Raw genomic sequence first — 21,750 nt, forward strand, 5'->3', positions numbered from 1 at the left:
GTTCATTGTAACTGGCTAGATTTATTATTTCACTATCTATATATATATCTCGATATAAAATCACAATTTTATATCAATACCAGTATAGATATAGATATATCTTAGTGTGGACATTTAGAAGGGAAGAAACCACCATGGAGGGACTGTGGAGTCATACTGACATGAGTTCAAATCCTGATTTCTCTACGTATTGGTTTTGACTGTTAATTGTTAGTGTTTTTTCTTTGTTTGTTTTTGTTTTTGTTTTGTTTTTTGAGAGGGACTCTTGCTCTGTCGCCCAGGCTGGAGTGCAGTGGCACGATCTTGGCTCACTGCAACCTCCGCCTCCCAGGTTCAAGTGAGTCTCCTGCCTCAGCCTCCCCAGTAGCTGGGAATACAGGCGTGTGCCACCGTGCCCGGCTAAGTTTTTTGTATTTTTAGTAGAGAGGGTGTTTCATCGTGTTAGCCAGGATGGTTTCAATCTCCTGACCTCGTGATCCACCCGCGTCGGCCTCCCAGAGTCCTGGGATTATAGGCTTGAGCCGCTGCACCCGGCCTCTTAACGTTTTTTAAATTTTCTGACTGCTAAGGAAACTGATGTTACTTCTTCAAACCTGAGTTCCCATTTATACAATGAAGGCAGTAAATATACCTGCCTTACAGAATTATTGTGAAGATTAAATGAAGTAACACATATCAAGTGCGTGGTCCAGTACCCAGAGTAACTACTCAATAAAAGCTCATTTCTCTCTTCCTTTAAATATGTAAATATTTGTCAGATTTTACCTTTAATTTAATGACATTCTCTTTCACTCTCTCAGATAGTTATGACCAGAGTGCATTACAGGCAGTTCAGCTGGAAGATGGCACCACAGCTTATATCCACCACGCAGTGCAAGTCCCGCAGTCTGACACCATCTTGGCAATTCAGGCTGATGGGACGGTGGCAGGTCTGCACACTGGGGATGCTACAATTGACCCTGACACCATCAGTGCTTTGGAACAGTATGCAGCAAAGGTATAGCATTTCACAAGGTCAAGAATGTCCCAGATATAGCTTCTTTATTTCTCATGAAAAGAAAAGAAAACAAAAAAGTACACCTCATCAAAAAAAACCTGGCCAATTTTGGCCGGGCGTGGTGTGATGGCTCACGCCTATAATCCCAGCACTTTGGGAGGCCAAAGTGGGAGGATTGTTTGAGCATAGATACCTGTCTCAAATTCAGAAATCTAGCAATTCAAAGTCAAAATCAGTCAATATCGAAGAGATGAGCATTTATCTTAAGTGTAGAAAGATTGGAAAAAATATAAGGGAATAGAGTAAAGGCTTATAGAAGAGAAATGAGTGGCAGGTAATTCACCGAAAGATGTACAAGATTGAAGGGCTATAAAAGAAATAATAAAATATAAAATGGAACTGCTTATGAATTAAGAAGTAGGAACTATAGGAAAAGTAGAGTCTCAAGTTTTATATCAAAAGAGCTGACTTTTTCCCCCCTTCATTGAACATGTATCTCTCATATAACTTAAAAGGTTTTATTTCACTTTTGTTAGGGACATTTTTCTTTTTCTTTACAAACAAAATAAATAGAGACAGGGTCTTGCTCTTTTGGCCAGGCTGGTCTTGAACTCCTGGGCTCAAATGATCCTCCCACCTCAGCCTCCCAAAGTGCTAGGATTACTGGCGTGAGCCACCATGCCCAGCCTATTATGGAAATTTTCAAATATACACAAAAATAAATGATAATGAAGCCCCATGTACTTTTTTCTTTTTTTTTTTTTTTCAAGCTTCTCCCTGAACCATGTACTTAACCAGCCCAAACCATTATTAAAATATAAAACGTTTTAAAGCTTTATTTTATTCCTATAGGTGTCCATTGATGGAAGTGAAAGTGTAACAGGTACTGGAATGATTGGAGAAAATGAGCAAGAGAAAAAAATGCAGGTATGTAAAGCTACTTTTTAATATAAAAATCTATCTTAGCATTTCTGCCCTTCTGTGGATGAAAGCAAGAATAGGTAACTCACTACCTCTCTAGGAAAATCTCACCAATTCAGAAAAACAATGTATGTATTGGGCAGCAGCTTTCTCAAACTGCCTGAGGTCCCAGTGTTCATTGGTGGATGCAAAATGATGCTAAAGAAATGGAAGTATCACAGAAATCCAGTTGAAGCTTGTGTGCTGGATTCCAAGGCAGTTTTCTGGACAAGGCAGTTGTGGAGACCAGGTGACTTCCTGACTGCCCCCACCCATGGCATGGCAATTTGTGGATACTTTTTTTGGGACTTCATCATGACTCTTTCTAAATAATCCTCACTGCTTTGCTTTTTATATTTTTAAATTTCTTCTTCCAGCTGATTCCCTCCATATTTTCCTTTTCAACTTCTGAAGGGAGAGTCCAGCCTAGTTAATCTTGGACAAAGCTGTTTATACTTTTTCTACCAGACTGCTTCCCAGTCTGCAGGTGGCCTGTGGGCTGGCTTCCCATGGTTCAAATGTTCACCCTGGGTCCAGTCATTGGCTGCCCCTTACCTAAGTAACAGCCTAGAGCACCAGTGCTTCTAAAAGTTTTGTAGTAAGTACAAAGTAGTCACAGGTGCATTCTTGGGTATCTCCTACAATCAAAAATTCAAAACTTATGTTATTCAAGAATTGTTTTTGTTTTAGGGGGGATGTTCGTGTGGAGGATATGCTTGGAGCTTATATAATCATTGTAGTACATTCCTGCTTTAATGCTGCTCTTTATTTTCTCAGCAATTTTCTCTAATATTTTGTTGACTGTTCCTTTATAGTAGTTTTTTTTTCATTCTTCAGAGTTTTATTATATTTAACTCCTAAAGTTACTACTCAGGGTCACATTTATAACCTTGAGCATTAACATGACCACTTAGTGACATTGAGTGATACTGTTAGGGGTTATCAAGAAGATTTTACATTTATACTAATAGTGATAAAATAACAGGAATCACTGAAATCACTTGTAGAAATACGGTTCTGGCCGGGCGTGGTGGCTCATGCCTGTAATCCCAGCACTTTGGGAGGCTGAGGCGGATAGATGACTTGAGGTCAGGAGTTCTAGACCAACTTGGCCAACATGGTGAAACCCTGCCGCTACTAAAAATACAAAAAATTAGCCAGGTGTGGTGGCTAGTGCCTATAATCCTAGCTATTCAGGAGGCTGAGGCAGGAGAATTGCTTGAACCGAGGAGGTGGAGGTTGCAGTGAGCCGAGATTGCGCTGTTGCAGTCCAGCCTGGGCAACAAGAACGAAACTCTCAAAAAAAAAAAAAAAATATTATGCTTCTACACATTGCTGAATAGCCAATATTTCTGTTTACCAGCTGAAGTGATGTCACAAAGTGGCAATAGAATAAACACAGTTTTCAGTTCACTAAGCCCATCAGCTTTGATGCTGTGTGATTCTTAGCAAAATTTTCAGGTCTCAATTCATATTCATATTTTGTGAATGAAATGAGACTTTAAGGCAGGTGTGGTGGCTCACACCTGTAATCGCGATACTTTGAGAGGCTGAGGTGGGAAAATTGCTTGAACCCAGAAGTTTGAGACCAGTCTGGGCAACAAAGTGAGACTCCATCTCTACAAAAAATTACAAAATTAGCAAGGCATGGTGGTACACATTTGTAGTCACAGCTATTTGGGAGGCGAGGGCAGGAGGATCCCTTGAGCCCGTGGTTTGAAGTTACGGTGAGCTGATTGTGCCACTGCACTCCAGCCTAGGCAACAGAGCAAGACCCTGTTCTCCCCCACCTCCCAAAAAATGAGACTTCAGTATTTTTTGTACAGCTCTATGTCAGATCCACCTAAGTCAACCTCTACTAAGATGCAAACACAGGGTAAATATATGCGGGAGTTATAGGTCAGTGGCTTGGAGTGTTGGAGTGGCCCAGTAAGTTCTCTGTCTTATTGGTAACTGACAACTACATTTTAAAATAATAGAATATTTTAAAGAAAAGCAGTCGTAGGCTGGGCGCGGTGACTCACGCCTGTAATCCTAGCACTTTGGGAGGCCGAGGCGTGTGGATCACCTGAGGTCAGGAGTCTGAGACCAACCTGGCCAACATGGCCAAACCCCATCTCTACTAAAAATATAAGAATTAGTTGGGTGTGGTGGTGTGCGCCTATAATCCCAGCTACTCAGGAAGCTGAGGCAGGAGAATCACTTGAACCTGGGAGGTGGGGGTTGCAGTCAGCCAAGATTGTGCCACTGCACCCCAGCCTGGGCAACAGAGTGAGACTGTCTCAAAAAAAAAAAAAAAAAAAATTCTGAACTCAGAAACGTAACTAGGAGTTCAGAACTGCTGAGGCAAAATGTCGTAAAAAAAACCCCATTACTCTTTTTTTTTTTTTTTTTTTTTTGAGGCGGAGTCTCTCGCTCTGTCACCCAGGCTGGAGTGCAGTGGCTCGATCTCGGCTCACTGCAAGCTCCGCCTCCTGGGTTCACACCATTCTCCTGCCTCAGCCTCCCGAGTAGCTGGGACTACAGGCGCCCGCCACCACGCCCGGCTAATTTTTTGTGTTTTTAGTAGAGACAGGGTTTCACCACGTTAGCCAGGATGGTCTCGATCTCCTGACCTCGTGATCTGCCTGCCTCGGCCTCCCAAAGTGCTGGGTTTACAGGCGTGAGCCACTGCACCTGGCCCCAATTCTTTTTTTTTTTTTTTTTAAGGTGGAGTCTCTGGCCGGGCGCGGTGGCTCACGCTTGTAATCCCAGCACTTTGGGAGGCCGAGGCGGGCGGATCACGAGGTCAGGAGATCGAGACCACGGTGAAACCCTGTCTCTACTAAAAATACAAAAAATTAGCCGGGCGTGGTGGCGGGCGCCTGTAGTCCCAGCTACTCGGAGAGGCTGAGGCAGGAGAATGGCGTGAACCCGGGAGGCGGAGCTTGCAGTGAGCCGAGATCGCGCCACTGCACTCCAGCCTGGGCGACAGAGCGAGACTCCGTCTCAAAAAAAAAAAAAACAAAAAAACAAAAACAAAAAAAAAAAGATGGAGTCTCACTCTGTTGCCCAGGCTGGAGTGCAGTGGCGCGATCTCAGCTCACTGCAAGCTCCGCCTCCCGGGTTCATGCCATTTTCCTGTCTCAGCGTCCAGAATAGCTGGAACTACAGGCACCCGCCACCATGCCCGGCTAATTTTTTGTATTTTTAGTAGAGATGGGGTTTCACTGTGTTAGCCAGGATGGTATCGATCTCCTGACCTCGTGATCCTCCCGCTTCGGCCTCCCATAGTGCTGGGATTATAGGCGTGAGCCAGCGCACCTGGCCAAAAAATCCCATTACTCTTTATCTGTAGACATATTACTATTTGGTATTTGTACCAGTAGAGAAATAGAAGACTATTGAATGAGATTCTTTTTTTTTTTTTTTTAACTGTAGGATTTTTCTCCTTTGCCTTTTGTACCTCTTCCTTACAGACTAGATCTGCAATGTCCAATACAGTTGCCACTAGCCATATGTGGCTGTTAAGCACTTGAAATATGACTAGTCCAAATTGAGATGTGCTGTAAGTGGATTTTGAAGACATAGTACGATAAAAATAATGTAAAATATCAATAATTTCTTATATTGATAACATTGAAATGATAATATTTTGGACATATTGTGTTAAAATAATTACTATTAATTTCACCTGTTTCTTTTAATTTTTTTCAATTGGTTACTAGAAATTTTTTGTTTTATTATTATATTTATTTATGTATTTTGAGAGGGAGTCTTACTCTCTTGCCCAGGGTGGAGTGCAGTGGTGTGATCTTGGCTCACTGCAACCTCCACCTCCTGAGTTCAAATGATTCTCTTGCCTCAGCCTCCTGAGTGGCTAGGATTACAGGCATGCACCACCACACCCAGCTAATTTTTGTATTTTTAGTAGAGATGGGGTTTTGTCATGTTGACCAGGCTGGTCTCAAACTCCTGATCTCCAGTGATCAACCCACCTCAGCCTCCCAAAATGCCGGGATTACAGGTGTGAGCCAACATGCCTGGCATTTTTTTTTTTTTTTTTTTTTTTGAGATGGCATCTCGCTCTGTCACCCAGACTGGAGTGCAGTGGCGCGATCTCAGCTCACTACAACCTCCACCTGCTCAGTTCAAGCAATTCTCCTGCCTCAGCCTCCCGAGTAGCTGGGACTAGAGGCACACGCCACCATGCCTGGCTAGTTTTTTGTATTTTTAGTAGAGACAGGGTTTCACCATGCTGGCCAGGCTGGTGTCAAATTCCTGACCTTGTGATCCACCCACTTGGCCTCCCAAAGTGCTGGGACCACAGGTGTGAGCCACCATGCCCGACCCCTATTTTATTTATTTATTTATTTTTTGAGATTGAGTCTTGCTCTGTCGCTCAGGCTGGAGTGCAGTGGTGCAGTGTTGGCTCAAGTGATCCTCCTTCCTTGACGTCCCAAAGTCCTGGGATTATAGGTGTGAACCAATTTGCCTGGCCAGAATTTTTTTTTTCTTTTTGAGATGGAGTCTCACTCTGTCACCAGGCTGGAGTGCAGTGGCGTGATCTCAGCTCACTGTGACCTCCGTCTCCTGGGTCCAAGCGATTCTCCTGCCTCAGCCTCGCGAGTAGCTGGGACTACAGGCACATGCCACCACGTACAGCTGACTTGTATTTTCAGTAGAGACGGGGTTTCACCATGTTGGCTAGGATGGTCTCAATCTCTTGACCTGTTGATCCGCCCACCTCAGCCTCCCAAAGTGCTGGGATTACAGGCGTGAGCCACTGCACCCAGCTCAGTAAATTTTTAATTACATATGTGGCTTGCGCTTGTGACTCATTATATTTCTCTTCATTAGCGCTGGATCAGAAGTTCATGACTTCACCATTCTCTAAAACAATTAATTACCATATTTGAGGTTGAGAACCTAGTACTTGTTTTTTTGTGGTTTTTGTTTTTTGAGACACGGTCTTGCTTTGTTGCCCAGGCTGGAGTGCAGTGGCCCGATCTCAGCTGACTGCAGCCACTGCCTCTTGGGTTTAACCGATTCACCTGCCTCAGCCTCCTGAGTAGCTGGGATCACAGGAGCGTGCCACCATGCCTGGCTAATTTTTTATATTTTTGATAAAGAAATATTAAAAAAATGTTTTTTATATTTCACCTTGTTGGCCAGGCTGATCACAAACTCCTGACCTCAAGTGATCCACCTGCCTTGGCCTCTCCAAGTTCTGGGATTTCAGGTGTGAGTCACCGTGCCCAGCCTGAACCTTGCTTTTCTAAGTCTCTTTTTTTCTACCTCTAAAAGAAAGGTATTAATTAGATCCATGATTATCTTAGGGGCAAAAGGGTTTTTTTTTTTTTTTGAGATGGAGTCTTACTCTGTCTCCCAGGCTGGAGTGCAATGGCCCGATCTCGGCTCACTGTAACCTCCACCTCCCAGTTGAACTCCTGACCTCCAGTGATCCACCCACCTCAGCCTCCCAAAGTACTAGGATTACAGGCGTGAGCCACCGCACCCGGCCAAAGATATATATATATATATATTTTGAGACGGAGTCTAGCTCTGTCGCCCAGGCTAGAGTGCAGTGGTGCGATCTTGGCTCACTGCAAGCTCTGCCTCCCGGGTTCATGCCATTCTCCTGCTTCAGCCTCCCAAGTAGCTGGGACTATAGGCGCCCACCGCCACACCCGGCTAATTTTTTGTATTTTTAGTAGAGACAGGGTTTCACTGCGTTAGCCAGCATGGTCTCTATCTCCTGATCTCGTGATCCACCTGCCTAGGCCTTCCAAAGTGCTAGGATTACAGGCGTGAGCCACCATGCCCCGGCACCAAAGATTTTTTTAAGATAATATTTTTAGTAGTTTTTTTAATTCAGGGAAAGTACAAAGAAGAAAACCCAAAATGACCCATAATCTTACTCTATATTATCTATTTTACATATTTTTAAATATAAAAGTAGTCATGTTTATGTTTAGAAAATCCAAATAGTGCCGGGCGCGGTGGCTCACGCTTGTAATCCCAGCACTTTGGGAGGCCGAGGCGGGTGGATCACGAGGTCAGGAGATCGAGACCACGGTGAAACCCCGTCTCTACTAAAAATACAAAAAAATTAGCCGGGCGTGGTGGCGGGCGCCTGTAGTCCCAGCTACTCAGAGAGGCTGAGGCAGGAGAATGGCGTGAACCCGGGAGGCGGAGCTTGCAGTGAGCCGAGATTGCGCCACCGCACTCCAGCCTGGGTGACAGAGCGAGACTCCGTCTCAAAAAAAAAAAAAAAAAAAGAAAATCCAAATAGTATAGATTAGTAAAAATAAAAAGTGAGGGATCTACTGCCTGATAGTGATTATTGTTAGAAATCTGCTTTGTTTTTGTTTTTTTCTCTCTCTCTCTCTTTTTTTTTTTTTTTTTGAGAAGAGTCTAGCTCTGTCACCCAGACTGGAGTACAGTGGCACAATCTTGGCTCATTGCAACCTCTGCCTCCCGGATTCAAGTGATTCTCATGCCTCAGCCTCCCAAGTAGCTGGGATTACAGGCTTACACCACCATGCCCAGCTAATTTTTGTATTGTTAGTAGAGACAAGGTTTTGCCGTGTTGGCCAGGGCCTCAAGTGATCCACCCGCCTCGGCCTCCCAAAGATTATAGGCAGGAGCCACCGTGCCTGGCCTTGTTTTTGTTTTTTAATCTTCCTGGCAGTGCTGATGTGTCTCATGGTTCTTTAAAAGTTCCTCTGGTGCCACACTTCTAGGATTGTTTCCTTTCTTCAAAGAGAACACATTTTTAAAAATTCAAGTTGTTTTTATTTTATCCTTCCCCAAGAATATAGATTATTTACATCATACAAGTTAACAAACACCAGATTGTAAGTTATAGCTGCCATGTGCATTACACCATTACAGTAAATGGGATTATAAGTACTAAACCAGACAATACAATGCAATGTTTATCCTCAACCCAACTGAGTCTCTCACCCTATAATTACAGAAGCTCTGCCAGTTAGGTCTCACTGGACTGCAGCATCCTGAAACCTGGTGGGTTAATAGCTTGAGCTCTAGAGCCAAACTCCTTCAAATCTCACTTCCGAGCTTTTGACCATGGGCAAGTTACATTACTTAGCCCCTCTAAGTCTCATTTTTTCTATTTGTAAATCATAGATAATACTGAATTCATTGGGTAGCCATGGGGGCCAATTAGACAGTATACGTAAAGCAGCCACCACAGTGCATCACATAAATGCAACTGCTCAATAAATGCCAGTTAGCCTCTTTATTATTGAGGTCACCTTGGAATTTAATCTTAGCTCCAGTCTTGTATCTACCTCTGGAATTTGCACCTCTTTAGAATATAATGATCCTAGGTGCTAATGTAATTAGCACCTCCTAGAATGTTTAAGCCCAAAAGGACTTTGGTTATCTGTCTAGTATGGGCTTTTCAAGCCCTGTTTTTTGAAGTATCAGGAGTCCTGTCAGGGACTAGCAGATCTCTGATCCACCCTCATCTGCCAAGGCCAGCAGCTCCAGTTCCTTTTCCTGTCTGTTTTACACAGTAGCATGCCATGTAAGATTTTTTTTTTTTTTTTTTTTTTTTTTTTGGAGACAGAGTCTGGCTCTGTCACCCAGGCTGGAATGCAGTGGCTCGATGTCTGCTCACTGCAAGCTCCGCCTCCCGGGTTCATGCCATTCTCCTGCCTCAGCCTCCCGAATAGCTGGGACTACAGGCACCCGCCACCACGCCCGGCTAATTTTTTTGTATTTTTAGTAGAGACGGGGTTTCACTGTGTTAGCCAGGATGGTCTCGATCTCCTGACCTCATGATCCGCCCACCTCGGCCTCCCAAAGTGCTGGGATTACAGGCGTGAGCCACCGCGCCCGGCCACCATGTAAGATTTTATCTGCCAAAGACATTTGACTCCTTCAGAAAAGAAAAAAACATTACTGACTTAGAACAATGTGTTTTTTTTTTTTTTTTTTTTGAGACAGAGTCTCACTCTGTCACCCAGGCTGGAGTGCAGTGGTGCAATCTCGGCTCACTGCAGCCTTTGCCTGCCGGGTTCAAGCGATTCTCCTGCCTCAGCCTCCCGAGTAGCTGGGACTACAGGCACCCGCCACCACGCCCAGCTAATTTTTTTGTATTTTTAATAGAGATAGGGTTTCACTGTGTTAGCCAGGATGGTCTCGATCTCCTGACCTCGTGATCTGCCTGCCTCAGCCTCCCAAAGTGCTGGGATTACAGGTGTGAGCCACTGCACTTGGCCCTTTTTTTTTTTTTTTTTTTTTGAGACAGAGTTTCACTCTTGTCACCCAGGCTAGAGTGCAATGGCGTGATCTTGGCTCACTGCAACCTCCGCCTCCCGAGTTCAAGCAATTCTGCTGCCTCAGCCTCCCGAGTGGCTGGGATTACAGGTGCCTGCCACCACGCCTGGCTAATTTTTTTTTTTTTTTTTTTTTTTTGAGACGGAGTCTTGCTCTCTCACCCAGGCTGGAGTGCAGTGGCGCAATCTCGGCTCACTGCAAGCTCCGCCTCCCGGGTTCATGCCATTCTCCTGCCTCAGCCTCTCCGAGTAGCTGGGACTACAGGCGCCTGCCACCACGCCCGGCTAATTTTTTGTATTTTTAGTAGAGACGTGGTTTCACCGTGGTCTCGATCTCCTGACCTCGTGATCCACCCGCCTCGGCCTCCCAAAGTGCTGGGGTTACAAGCGTGAGCCACCGCGCCCGGCCGCGCCTGGCTAATTTTTGTATTTTTAGTAGAGATGGGGTTTCACCATGTTGGCCAGGCTGGTCTCGAACTCCTGACCTCAGGTGATCCGCCTGTCTTGGCCTCCCAAAGTGCTAGGATTACAGGTGTGAGCCACTGCACCTGGCCACAGTATGTCCTTTATAGACAGGCAGATAGGCCCTACATATCTTGCACAATGTTACATGATGAGTTTATGGCAGAGCTAAGGTTATGTCTTTTTTTTTTTTTTTTTTTTTTTTTTTTGAGACAGAGTCTCGCTGTCGCCCAGGCTGGAGTGCGGTGGTGTGATCTCGGCTCACTGCAGGCTCTGCCCCCCGGGGTTCACACCATTCTCCTGCCTCAGCCTCCCGAGTAGCTGGGACTACAGGCGCCTGCCACCTCGCGTGGCTAATTTTTTGTATTTTTAGTGGAGACGGGGTTTCACCGTGTTAGCTAGGGTGGGGTTATGTCTTTTTGTTTGTTTGTTTGTTTTGAGATGGAGTCTCGCTCTGTTGCCCAGGCTGGAGTGCAGGGCATGATCTCGGCTCACTGCAAGCTCTGCCTCCCGGGTTCATGCCATTCTCCTGCCTCAGCGTCCTGAGTAGCTGGGACTACAGGCACCCGCCACCACACCTGGCTAATTTTTTGTATTTTTAGTAGAGACGGTGTTTCACCGTGTTAGCCAGGATGGTCTCGATCTCCTGACCTCATGATCTGCCCGCCTCGGCCTCCTAGAGTGCTGGGATTACAGGCGTGAGCCACTGCGCCTGGCCAAGGTTATGTCTTAATTCTCAGAACATATATTATAAGTTTAAATACCAGTGAAGTCATTTTCTATACATGGCTTTTGGAAGCTGATTAGTATTTCACTGGTGTTAGCTTCAGAATTGCCCTTGAGAGTTTTCCCTTGTGATAACGTATCAGATTTCTGTTTCTTTGACAGAGACTGCACATATCTCATGCTGCATAACCCTGAAGTACCTATTATAGTTTTGGTCTTTTAATTTAGCTTTTGAGTTTTGGATTCTGTCCATTTTTGCCCCTAAAACATCTGTAGAATCAGCTATTGATTTCTATTCCACAGTCATTATCCTAGGTTTGTTTTTATCACTTCTTTCCTGCATATTTAGGATTATACAAACTTCTTTTGGTCTCCCTACCTCATTTGTCTTTTCAGTCGGTTCCCCGCTATTACTGTAGTTCTCTTTCTAAAACGCAGATAGCCAGGCGTGGTGGCACGCGCCTGTAGTCCCAGCCGTTCGGGAGGCTGAGACACAAGAATTGCTTCAACCTGTGAGGCGGAGGTTACAGTGACCTGAGATTGCACCACTGCACTCCTGTGTGGGCAACAGAACGAGACCCTGTCTCGAAAAAAATTAATTAACTAATTAAAATAAAACACAGAGGTGATCTTGGCTTGTCCCTTACTTAAAATTTTTTAATACCTTCCTTTGGCTTTCATTGTCTAGGCTTGCTGTCAGGGTAGTATTTATTGCTTTTCACAAACTTGGTCCTAAACTTTCATTTTCATGAAACTCATTCTATTATGTAAACATAATACTCTCATGTTGTTTCCGCTTCTTCTAGATACACTCCAAACCTTTGACCATACTATTCCTTCTGCCTGGACAGCACTCCCCAGTCCTCTTCTTCAGTCTTCAAATTTCACCCCTAGACAGCTTGCCCTAACCTACATCTCCCTACTTTTGCATTTTGCCCTGTTAGATCTTTTCATAGACTCCTGTGATAGCAATTATTATATTCTATTATAATCATTCATTAATAGCACAGTTTTACTAGCTAGACTGAGAGCCCTACAAAGGCAGGAACAGTATTTTATTTATCATTTTAGGAAGTAGGTATTTAGCCAATCATTTATTAAACATTTATTATTTTAGAATATTGTGATAGGAATTGGTAGGGAGTTATGATGGAGGGATAGGTATAAAGGGTAGTTAATTGGAGATAGAGTAAGAAGGTAGTAGATGCAAAGCAGGTTCCAAATAGAAAAAAAAAAAAAATTTATTTGGGAATTGAGAAGGTAAATGTTAGCCTAGATTGGAGATAAAGAGCTTTGCAAGGAAACATTTCCAATAAAAGGGGAGGGAATCCTATCACACCCAAATACTCTGCATTGAGATAAAAGCCAGAATGGCTTTTTGACTTTGTCTCCCTGACCTTTTATTTTTCCAACTACTGTATACTGTAGGTCATTGCTATTTTTATAGTTTTCTTTGCAGAGGTTCCTCTTGTTAGTTGAGTGTTTGTATAGGTATTCATCCTACTGTACTTTGTGAGAATGCCTTTAAGAGAGGTCTGTTTTGAGTAATTAGATACTAGTGGAAATAATTCTGTTGGACACTGCCCTTACTTATAATTCTCATAGCATGCCAAATGCTAGTGACTTCAGCTGGCTTAGAAATAAGAAACCTTGCTGTTGTCACCTATGTCCCCACCCCACAGGCGCACATTCAGAGACCTCAGTAGTTCTCCCTAAACTGAATTTTCTGACCCTTATTTTACTACCCTAAGTTCTTAAAGTCTCCACTATAGACATTAAGAATGGGAGCAAAAACAAGTACATTTTTGGAAAAAATATCCAATACTTATCATTGGTTAGGAATTCAACATTGTTTCATTGGCTTAACTAAATTAGATGCCAAATTCTTGGTATATGTTTCATACCAGAATCGAAGCTTCTAATAAATTGGCCTAGGAGGAAGCAATAGAATAACAGAAAAGATTCAGATATGAGTCTCTCTGGAGTTATTTGCTGCCACTACCTAGTCTGAAGGTGTGAGCAGCTGGGCTTAGTTTGGCAGATGTGGAAAGGTAGTAAGCACTTTCATTTCATAGCGCTCTTAGAAAGGAGGGGAAGAGAATAGGAAGAAGAGTCCATTTCTCTTAATTTGGAGTCTTTTGTCAGTTGAAATCTGCCTTTTCAAATCATATAAAGCCTGATGCCAATTCTACTAAAATAAAACTCTACACTTGTATATGTATTCAGAAAACACTGGGCTGGGCACGGTGGCCCACACTTGTAATCCAAACACTTCGGGAGGCTGAGGCAGGAGGATTGCTTGAGGCCAGGAGTTCAAGACCAGCCTAGACAGCATGACAAGACTCCATCTCTACAGTTTTTTTTAAAAAAACAAGCTGAGTGTGGTGGTACACACCTGTTGTCCTAACTACATGGGAGGCTGAGGCAAGAGGATCACTTGAGCCCAGGAGTTGGAGGGTGCAGTGAGCTGTGATTGTGCCCTGTACTATAGCCTGAGTGACAGAGTGAGACCCCGTCTCTAAAATAAATAAAAATAAAAAATACTGCATGGAAATAGACCAAGAAGTTAACAATGATTTTCCCTGGATGGTGGAATTATAACACACTTGAGCTTTTTTTTTTCTTTTTTATTTTCTTTTTCTTTTTTTTTTTTTTTTTTTTTTTTGAGACAGGGTCTCATTTGTTACCCAGGCTGGATGGCAGTGGCACAATCTTGGCTCACTGCAGCCTCAACCTCCTGGGTTCAAGCAATCCTCCTGCTTGATGACAGGCTGGGATGACAGGCACGCACCACCATGCCCAGCTAATTTTTATATTTTTTTTGTAGAGATGGGGTTTTCCCATCTTGCCCAGGCTGGTCTCCAACTCCTGGGCTACAGTGATCCACCTGCCTCAATCTCTCAAAAGTGCTGGGATTACAGACGTGAGCTACTGTGCCTGAAAGAACTTTTTGTTCTTCACTATGGTATCCAGACTCCTCCAGAGTACATGTGTTGCTGTTACAATACATGAAAAAAAAAATGAAGTTATTAAAATAATAGTTGATTTTTAAAGGATTCATAGAGGCTCTTCTGTTTTCATGAGCAATAAACAGAAACTGATCTTTTTGAGACAGGATCTCATTCTGATGCCCAAGCTGGAGTGCAGTGGGGCGATCATAGCTTACTGCAGCCTTGACCTCCCAGGCTCAGGTGATCTTCCCACCTCAGCCTCCCAAGTAGCTGGGACCACAAGTACACACCACCACACTAAGCTAGTTTTTTATCTTTTGCAGAGATGGGGGTCCCCCCATGTTTCCCATGCTGGTCTCAAACTCCTGGGCTCAAGCCGTCCTCCCACCTTGGCCTCCTAAAGTGTTGGAATTATAGGCATGAACCGCTGCATTTGGCCTAAGAAATTTTTTGTTCTAATAATATTTCATTTCCATTTCTTATAGTTTTATTAAGATATATTTCACACACTAGCTGGGCACAGTAGTACATACCTGTAGTCCCAGCTATTCAGGAAGCTGAGACGGAGGATTCTTTGAACCCAAGAACTTGAGTCTAGTGTGGACAACATAGCAAGACTCCAGTCTCTTAAAATGAAACAAGAAAAAGATACATTTTACATACTTTTTTTTTTTTAATTTTTGAGACAGGGTCTTGCTTTGTCACTGTAATTTTTTCTATTTTATTTCTGTATTACTTTTTTGTTTATTAAGACAGGTGTCGGCCGGGCGCGGTGGCTCACACCTGTAATCCCTGCACTTTGGGAGGCTGAGGCAGGCAGATCACGAGGTCAGGAGTTCAAGACCATCCTGGCTAACACGGTGAAACCCCGTCTCTACTAAAAACACACAAAACATTTAGCGGAGCGTGGTGGTGGGTGCCTGTAGTCCCAGCTACTCAGGAGGCTGAGGCAGGAAAATGGTGTGAACCCGGGAGGCGGAGCTTGCAGTGAGCCGAGATCGCACCATTGCACTCCAGCCTGGGGAACACAGTGAGACTCCGTCTCAAAAAAAAAAAAAAGAAAAAAGAAAAAGGTGTCTCACTCTGTCACCCAGGATGCATTGCAGTGGCACAAACACAGCTCGCTGCAGCCTAACCTCCTGGACTCGAGCAATCCTCTCACCTCAGTCCTCTGAGTAGCTGGAACTACAGGCAGGTGCTACCATGCACAGCTGATGTTTTTGCATTTTTTTTTGTAGAAACGGGGTTTCGCCATTTGCCCGGGCTAGTCTCGAACTCCTGATCTCAAATGATCCCCCTTCCTCGGCCTCCAAAAGCGCTGGGATTATAGGCTTGAGACACTGTGCCCAGCCTACATACTGTTTATTTATTTATTTATTTATTTGTTTGTTTAAAATGGAGTTTTGCTCTTATTGCCCAGGCTGGAGTGCAATGGCACGATCTTGGCTCACTGCAACCTCTGCCTCCTGGGTTCAAGTGATTCTCCTGTCTCAGCCTCCCAGGTAGCTGGGATTACAGGCATTCGCCACCACACCTGGCTAATTTTTTTTTTTTTTTTTTTTTTTTTTTTGAGATGGAGTCTTGCTCTGTTTCCCAGGCTGGAGTGCAGTGGCATGATCTTGGCTCACTGCTTCTTCCGCCTCCTGGGTTCAAGCAATTCTCCTGCCGCAGCCTCCCTAGTAGCTGGAATTACAAGCACACGCCACAACGCCTGGCTAATTTTTATAATTTTTAGTAGAGACAGGGTTTCGCTATGTTGGCCAGGCTGGTCTCGAACTCCCGACCTCAGGTGGATCTGCCCACCTCGGCCTCCCAGAGTGCTGGGATTACAGTCATGAGCCACTGCACCCAGCCGTAATTTTGTATTTTTAGTAGAGATGGGGTTTCACTGTGTTTGTCAGGCTGGTCTCAAACTCGACCTCAGGTGATCCACCCATTGTGCCCGGCACAGCCTGCACACTTTATTTTTTTTTATTTTTATTTTTATTTTTATTTTTTGAGACGGAGTCTCGCTCTGTCGCCCAGGCTGGAGTGCAGTGGCGCGATCTCGGCTCACTGCAAGCTCCGCCTCCCGGGTTCACATCATTCTCCTGCCTCAGCCTCTCCGAGTAGCTGGGACTACAGGCGCCCGCCACCACGCCCGGCTAATTTTTTGTATTTTTAGTAGAGACGGGGTTTCACCGTGGTCTCGATCTCCTGACCTCGTGATCCGCCCGCCTCGGCCTCCCAAAGTGCTGGGATTACAAGCGTGAGCCACCGCGCCCGGCCTAGCCTGCACACTTTAAATTTACCCATTTAGAGTGTACAGCTGAGTGGTTTTTAGTAAATTCAAAAAATTGAACAATTATCACAATCTTAATTTTAGAACTTTAAAAATACCCCTGAAAAGAAAAATTTCTTGTAATTCTGTTCATATATTTTAGTGGTATGAATCCTTTTATAAATCTTGTGACATTTTCAGGGTGAACCTAGCACTGTGACTTATGAAGGCATATAAGACACAGTTCTTGACTTCAAGTAGCTGATAGACTAATAGGGAAGAAAAGGAAATATAAATGTCTTTACAACAAGACAGTTGATTCAAGTTTCACACCAGTGATATAAGCTAAATATCACAGGTTTGCTGAGGAAGTGAAGAATCATCTGTGTTTGGAATGATGAAAACAGGCATCATGGAAGTAGGGAGATGGAATTTTCTAGGCAGGAAAGATGTGGAATTGTATTATTCTTTGTATAGGCACTTTTCAGTCTATAATAAACATCTTCCTTTTGCCCATTGGGAATTCTGCATACTTTTTTTTTTTTTTTTTTGAGTCAGATTCTCGCTCTGTCTCCAGGCTGGAGTTCAGTGGCACGATCTCGGCTCTCTGTAACCTCCACCTCCCAGGTTCAAGTGATTCTCCTGCCTCAGCCTCCCGAGTAGCTGGGACTATAGGCACGATCACCACCATGCCCAGCTAATTTTTGTATTTTTAGTAGAGATGGGGTTTCACCGTGTTAGCCAGGATGGTCTCGATCGCTTGACCTCGTGACCCTTGGCCTCACAAAGTTCTGGGATTACACGTGTGAGCCACTGCACCTGGCCTATGCATACTTTGATACAAATATATTATCAACAGATCTACCTTTGTTCAGAAAATTATGGTCTGCAACATTTAATGAACATACCACAGTATGGGGATGACAAAGTAAATAGCTTCTAATTTAACAATTACACTGAGATCTCTGCTGCTTGTTTTTTAGTTGATTTATATTACAAGGAAAAGTCAAAGTCTTTCTATATTCTTGTCATCTAATGCAGGGTACTTCTCAATTCCCCCACCATTATTCTAGTCTCTGTAACTCCTCCTTTCTCTGCCTTTACCATTCTGGGATGTGTGTAATTGTAGTAGGTCATTACCCAGAATTATATGCCATGTGTGACAGTCTGCAGAGATAGGATGTTGCAACACTGTCACCACATGGCCCACAGAGTAGAAAGTCATTCTTCAATTTTTATGGTACCTTAATTTCTATTTTAAAAAACCTTTAAAAATCAGTATTTGGATTTTTATGTCATTACATGCCAGAAAAATGATCTTCTAGTGAATATAAGTACAGAGTAGTATCATATGGATTGTAATGTTTCCTACAGGTGACTGAAATGAGCTAATTCCCCCCTTTCTCATTGCTTTTGAAATTGAAAACACTTTTGACATTGTTTTTAGGACACAGGTTCTAAAAAAAAGCAGGTAGACGGATCACTTGAGTATATCAAGGAATACCTGCATCCAATGAAGATGCTACTTAGGTTGTTTTTCTAGAGTAGGAATAGATCTGTGAGCTCCAGCTGTGTATTTCTGTGACTGTCCTTTTGACTACTGTACTTTCAGAGTCACTGACTTCAACCATGCAATGGAATTAACCTGACTGACTCAGGGTGAAAGAGTCCTAATAAAGTGATGACCTGAGATTGGAAACCCACATAACAGTTTTGTCTTTTTAATTCTGAAAATCATAATTTATCTATTTTATTTCTGTATTATTGATTGATTGATTGAGACAGGTCTCACTCTGTCACCCAGGCTGGAGTGCAGTGGTGCAATCATAGCTCACTGCAGCCTTGACCTCCCCAGGCTCAGGTGATCCTCCCACCTCAGCTTCCCAAGTACCTGGGAACCACAGATGCACCACTACACCTGGCTAACTTTGTAATATTTTTTTGTATAGAGACAGGGTTTTGCCATGTTGCCCAGGCTGGTCTTGAACTCCTGGGCTCAAATGATCCACCTACCTCTGCCTCCCCATGTGCTAAGATTACTGGCATGAGCCTCTGTGCCTGGCTTAAGTAATTTAAGTAATACTATTTGTTTTATTTAGATTGTTTTACAAGGACATGCTACAAGAGTAACTGCTAAATCTCAACAGAGTGGAGAGAAGGCATTTCGATGTGAATATGATGGATGTGGAAAATTATATACAACAGCTCATCATCTCAAGGTATATATAAAAGAAATGTTCTATCTAGTTATGAGAATACCTAGGATATTAAATACTAAGATCATATTTTTGTGTAATTCAAATGCCACTGTTTTCTCCCAGTTATCAAGATACTGGCACTTGGTCACACTCATACACAGACATGTAAAAACCTATGCAGACTTTAGAGACTGTTAATTTTTTGAGGGCTTGGACTGTGCTTTTTTCATCTCTGTATTCCTAATGTCCAGGATACTACCTGGCACATGGTAGATACTCTACATATTTGAGTATATGTTGTCAAGTATGAAATCCATATAATTATATGAGAGATATGTGTGTAATCACACATCTCTGTTAATTCACTGAAATCTAGCAAAGGTTGGTGTTAATTTGGCTTTTAAATATTTGGGCTAAGGCTGGGCGCGGTGGCTCATGCCTGTAATCCCAGTACTTTGGGAGGCTGAGGTGGGTGGATCACCTAAGGTCAGGAGTTTGAGAACAGCCTGACCAACATGATGAAACCCTGTCTACTAAAAATACAAAATTAGCCGGGCGTGGTGGCAGGCGCCTGTAATCCCAGCTGCTCGGGAGGCTGAGACAGGAGAATTGCTTGAACCCGGGAGGCGGAGGTTGTAGTGAACCAAGATTGCACCACTGCACTCCAGCCTGGGAAACAGAGCGAAACTCCATCTCAAAAATAAATAAATAAATAAATATTTGGGCTAAGTATTTTTATTTCACTTGCTGCTATACATAACAGAACATACCATGACTCAATAATAGCTAAGATTTGTTAAAGAACTTTCAGTGTGTCATGAAGTGTGCACTTAGCATATCTGGAGTAGTGGCCCTGGGGCCCATCTTCACTATTTATCAGTAACCCTTGGCATGTTAGTTGACCTCTTAGTACCTCATTTTCTCATCTATAAAATTGGATCCTAAGAGTTATCTCCCTCTCAGAGTGGTTGTAAAAATTAAATAAGTTAATACCATACATGTAAAGTACTAAAAAGAGTGGCCTGATGTGGTAAATGTTCAGTAAATGTTAGCCATTGTCATTGTTACTCATTTGTCATGGCAACCCTCTATGGTAGATACTATTGTGTCCCCACTTTTCAGAGAGGCCTTTGAGGCTTAGAGAAGGCAAGTGCCCATGGCCACACCACTAGGCAGTGGTGGATCCTTGCCTCAGATCCAGGCCCCTCTAGCAGCAGCCTCCACACTCTTAACCTTACGTTGTGTAGTTTCTACCAGCCCCCTGCTTCTAGTTTCTCATCATGTGTATGTTTCATGCAAACACCTTTGACCACTCGAGAAAGCTCAGACCTCAAACGTTCCTGTTCCCTACTTAAAATGTCAGTAACTACCTCTTAATGTTTAACATTTAGGTCTATATTGAGAACTATTGGGCTATTGTTTTTGTGAAGTTACCTTTTTTATAAGAAAAAAGCATACAACAAAATCATTTAGCAGTGTGGGAAAAAGTAGGTCTGTGTTGCAACCATCTTCCTGAGGAATATGAAAAGGAAATAGAATCTTGCCTGCATTTTAATCACAGGTCCATGAGAGGTCACACACAGGAGATCGGCCTTATCAGTGTGAGCATGCAGGCTGTGGGAAGGCATTTGCAACAGGTAAAAGTATGAATTTTGTTTTTTTCTTGGTTCCAATTAGGGGTCAGGTAGAGACAGACTAGTGGAAGGAACTGACCCCTTGGCTGTGTCTGAATCTGCAGAAGCACATGATTAGTTTTTCATTCTCTCTCATAACTGCCTTTCATCCTGCTTGCTCTAGACCCCTCTCTGTTCTTTTCTCCACTGACCTGTCTCTGCCTGCTGTGTTTTCTTTTTCTTTTTTTTCTTTCTTTTTTTTTTTTTTTTTTTTTGAGACAGTTTCACTCTGTCACTCAGGTTTGGGTGCAGTGGCAGGATCTCAGCTCACTGCAACCTCCGCCTCCCAGGTTCAAGCAATTCTGGTGCCTCAGCCTCCCGAGTAGCTGGGTTTACAGGCGCTTGCCACCATGCCCGGCTCATATTTTGTATTTTTAGTAGAGATGAGGTTTCGCTATGTTGGCCAGGCTGGTCTCAAACTCCTGGTCTCAAGTAATCCGTCCGCCTCAGCCTCCCAAAGTGCTGGGATTACAGGCGTGAGCCACTACACCTGGCCTGCCTGCTGTGTTTGATACTTTTCACTCCTCCACATTCTGTTTATTTTAGCGCGAAAATAAAAGCCAAGCTTTAAAGGCTGTCATAGACTGTAACATCAGGACAGGCCTTAGCAATGGGATGAGGCCTTTGCATCCAGCAGGGCTGGGACTGGCACCAGGCCTGCTGACTTCCATTCTTCATTCCATGTCTTGATTCCACTTTGAGCTTTTGGGGTATGAGAACAGCTGATAAAACTGAGGCACTTTAGAAAAGAAACACACAACCTCTTTTAGACAGAAATGAAACTATTGAATTTTCAGCATGGCAGTCCTGAGCTATGATACTTTTGTACATTTTTTTGTTTGTTTTTGAGACGGAATCTCACTCTGTCGCCCAGCCTGGAGTGCAGTGGCGTGATCTCGGCTCCCTGCAACCTCCGCTTCTGAGTTCAAGCGATTCTCCTGTCTCAGCCTCCCGAGTAGCTGGGACTACAGGCGAGCACCACCACACCTGGATAATTTTTTATATTTTTAGTAGAGACGGGGTTTCACCATGTTGGCCAGGCTGGGCTAGAACTCCTGACTTCAGGTGATCCGCCCGCCTTGGCCTCCCAAAGTGCTGGGGGTGCAGGCGTGAGCCACCGTGCCCGGCCCTTTTGTACATTTTAAATAGTTATTCTGTGTATTTGCCAAATATTTTATACTTGGTATTGACTATATTTTTCAGTAGCTTAATCTCAGTGTGCATGTTTAGAGGAG

The 21,750-nt window shown here is 43.6% G+C and overlaps 1 protein-coding gene across 8 annotated transcripts in view; it reads left to right on the top strand.

Annotated features, from left to right (window-relative positions):
* ZNF143 (zinc finger protein 143) overlaps nt 1–21,750 on the top strand; it is a 69,265-nt gene that overhangs the window by 17,110 nt on the left and 30,405 nt on the right. For all 8 annotated transcript variants that reach the window (XM_030828831.1, XM_030828829.1, XM_030828832.1 and 5 more), the window contains 4 exons: nt 801–997; nt 1,850–1,924; nt 18,744–18,863; nt 20,404–20,479. In XM_030828831.1, the coding sequence (XP_030684691.1) occupies nt 801–997; nt 1,850–1,924; nt 18,744–18,863; nt 20,404–20,479 (468 nt within the window). The remainder of the gene's footprint in view (nt 1–800; nt 998–1,849; nt 1,925–18,743; nt 18,864–20,403; nt 20,480–21,750) is intronic.

The sequence above is a fragment of the Nomascus leucogenys genome, chromosome 15, assembly GCF_006542625.1.
Source record: "Nomascus leucogenys isolate Asia chromosome 15, Asia_NLE_v1, whole genome shotgun sequence".
Lineage (NCBI taxonomy): Eukaryota > Metazoa > Chordata > Mammalia > Primates > Hylobatidae > Nomascus > Nomascus leucogenys.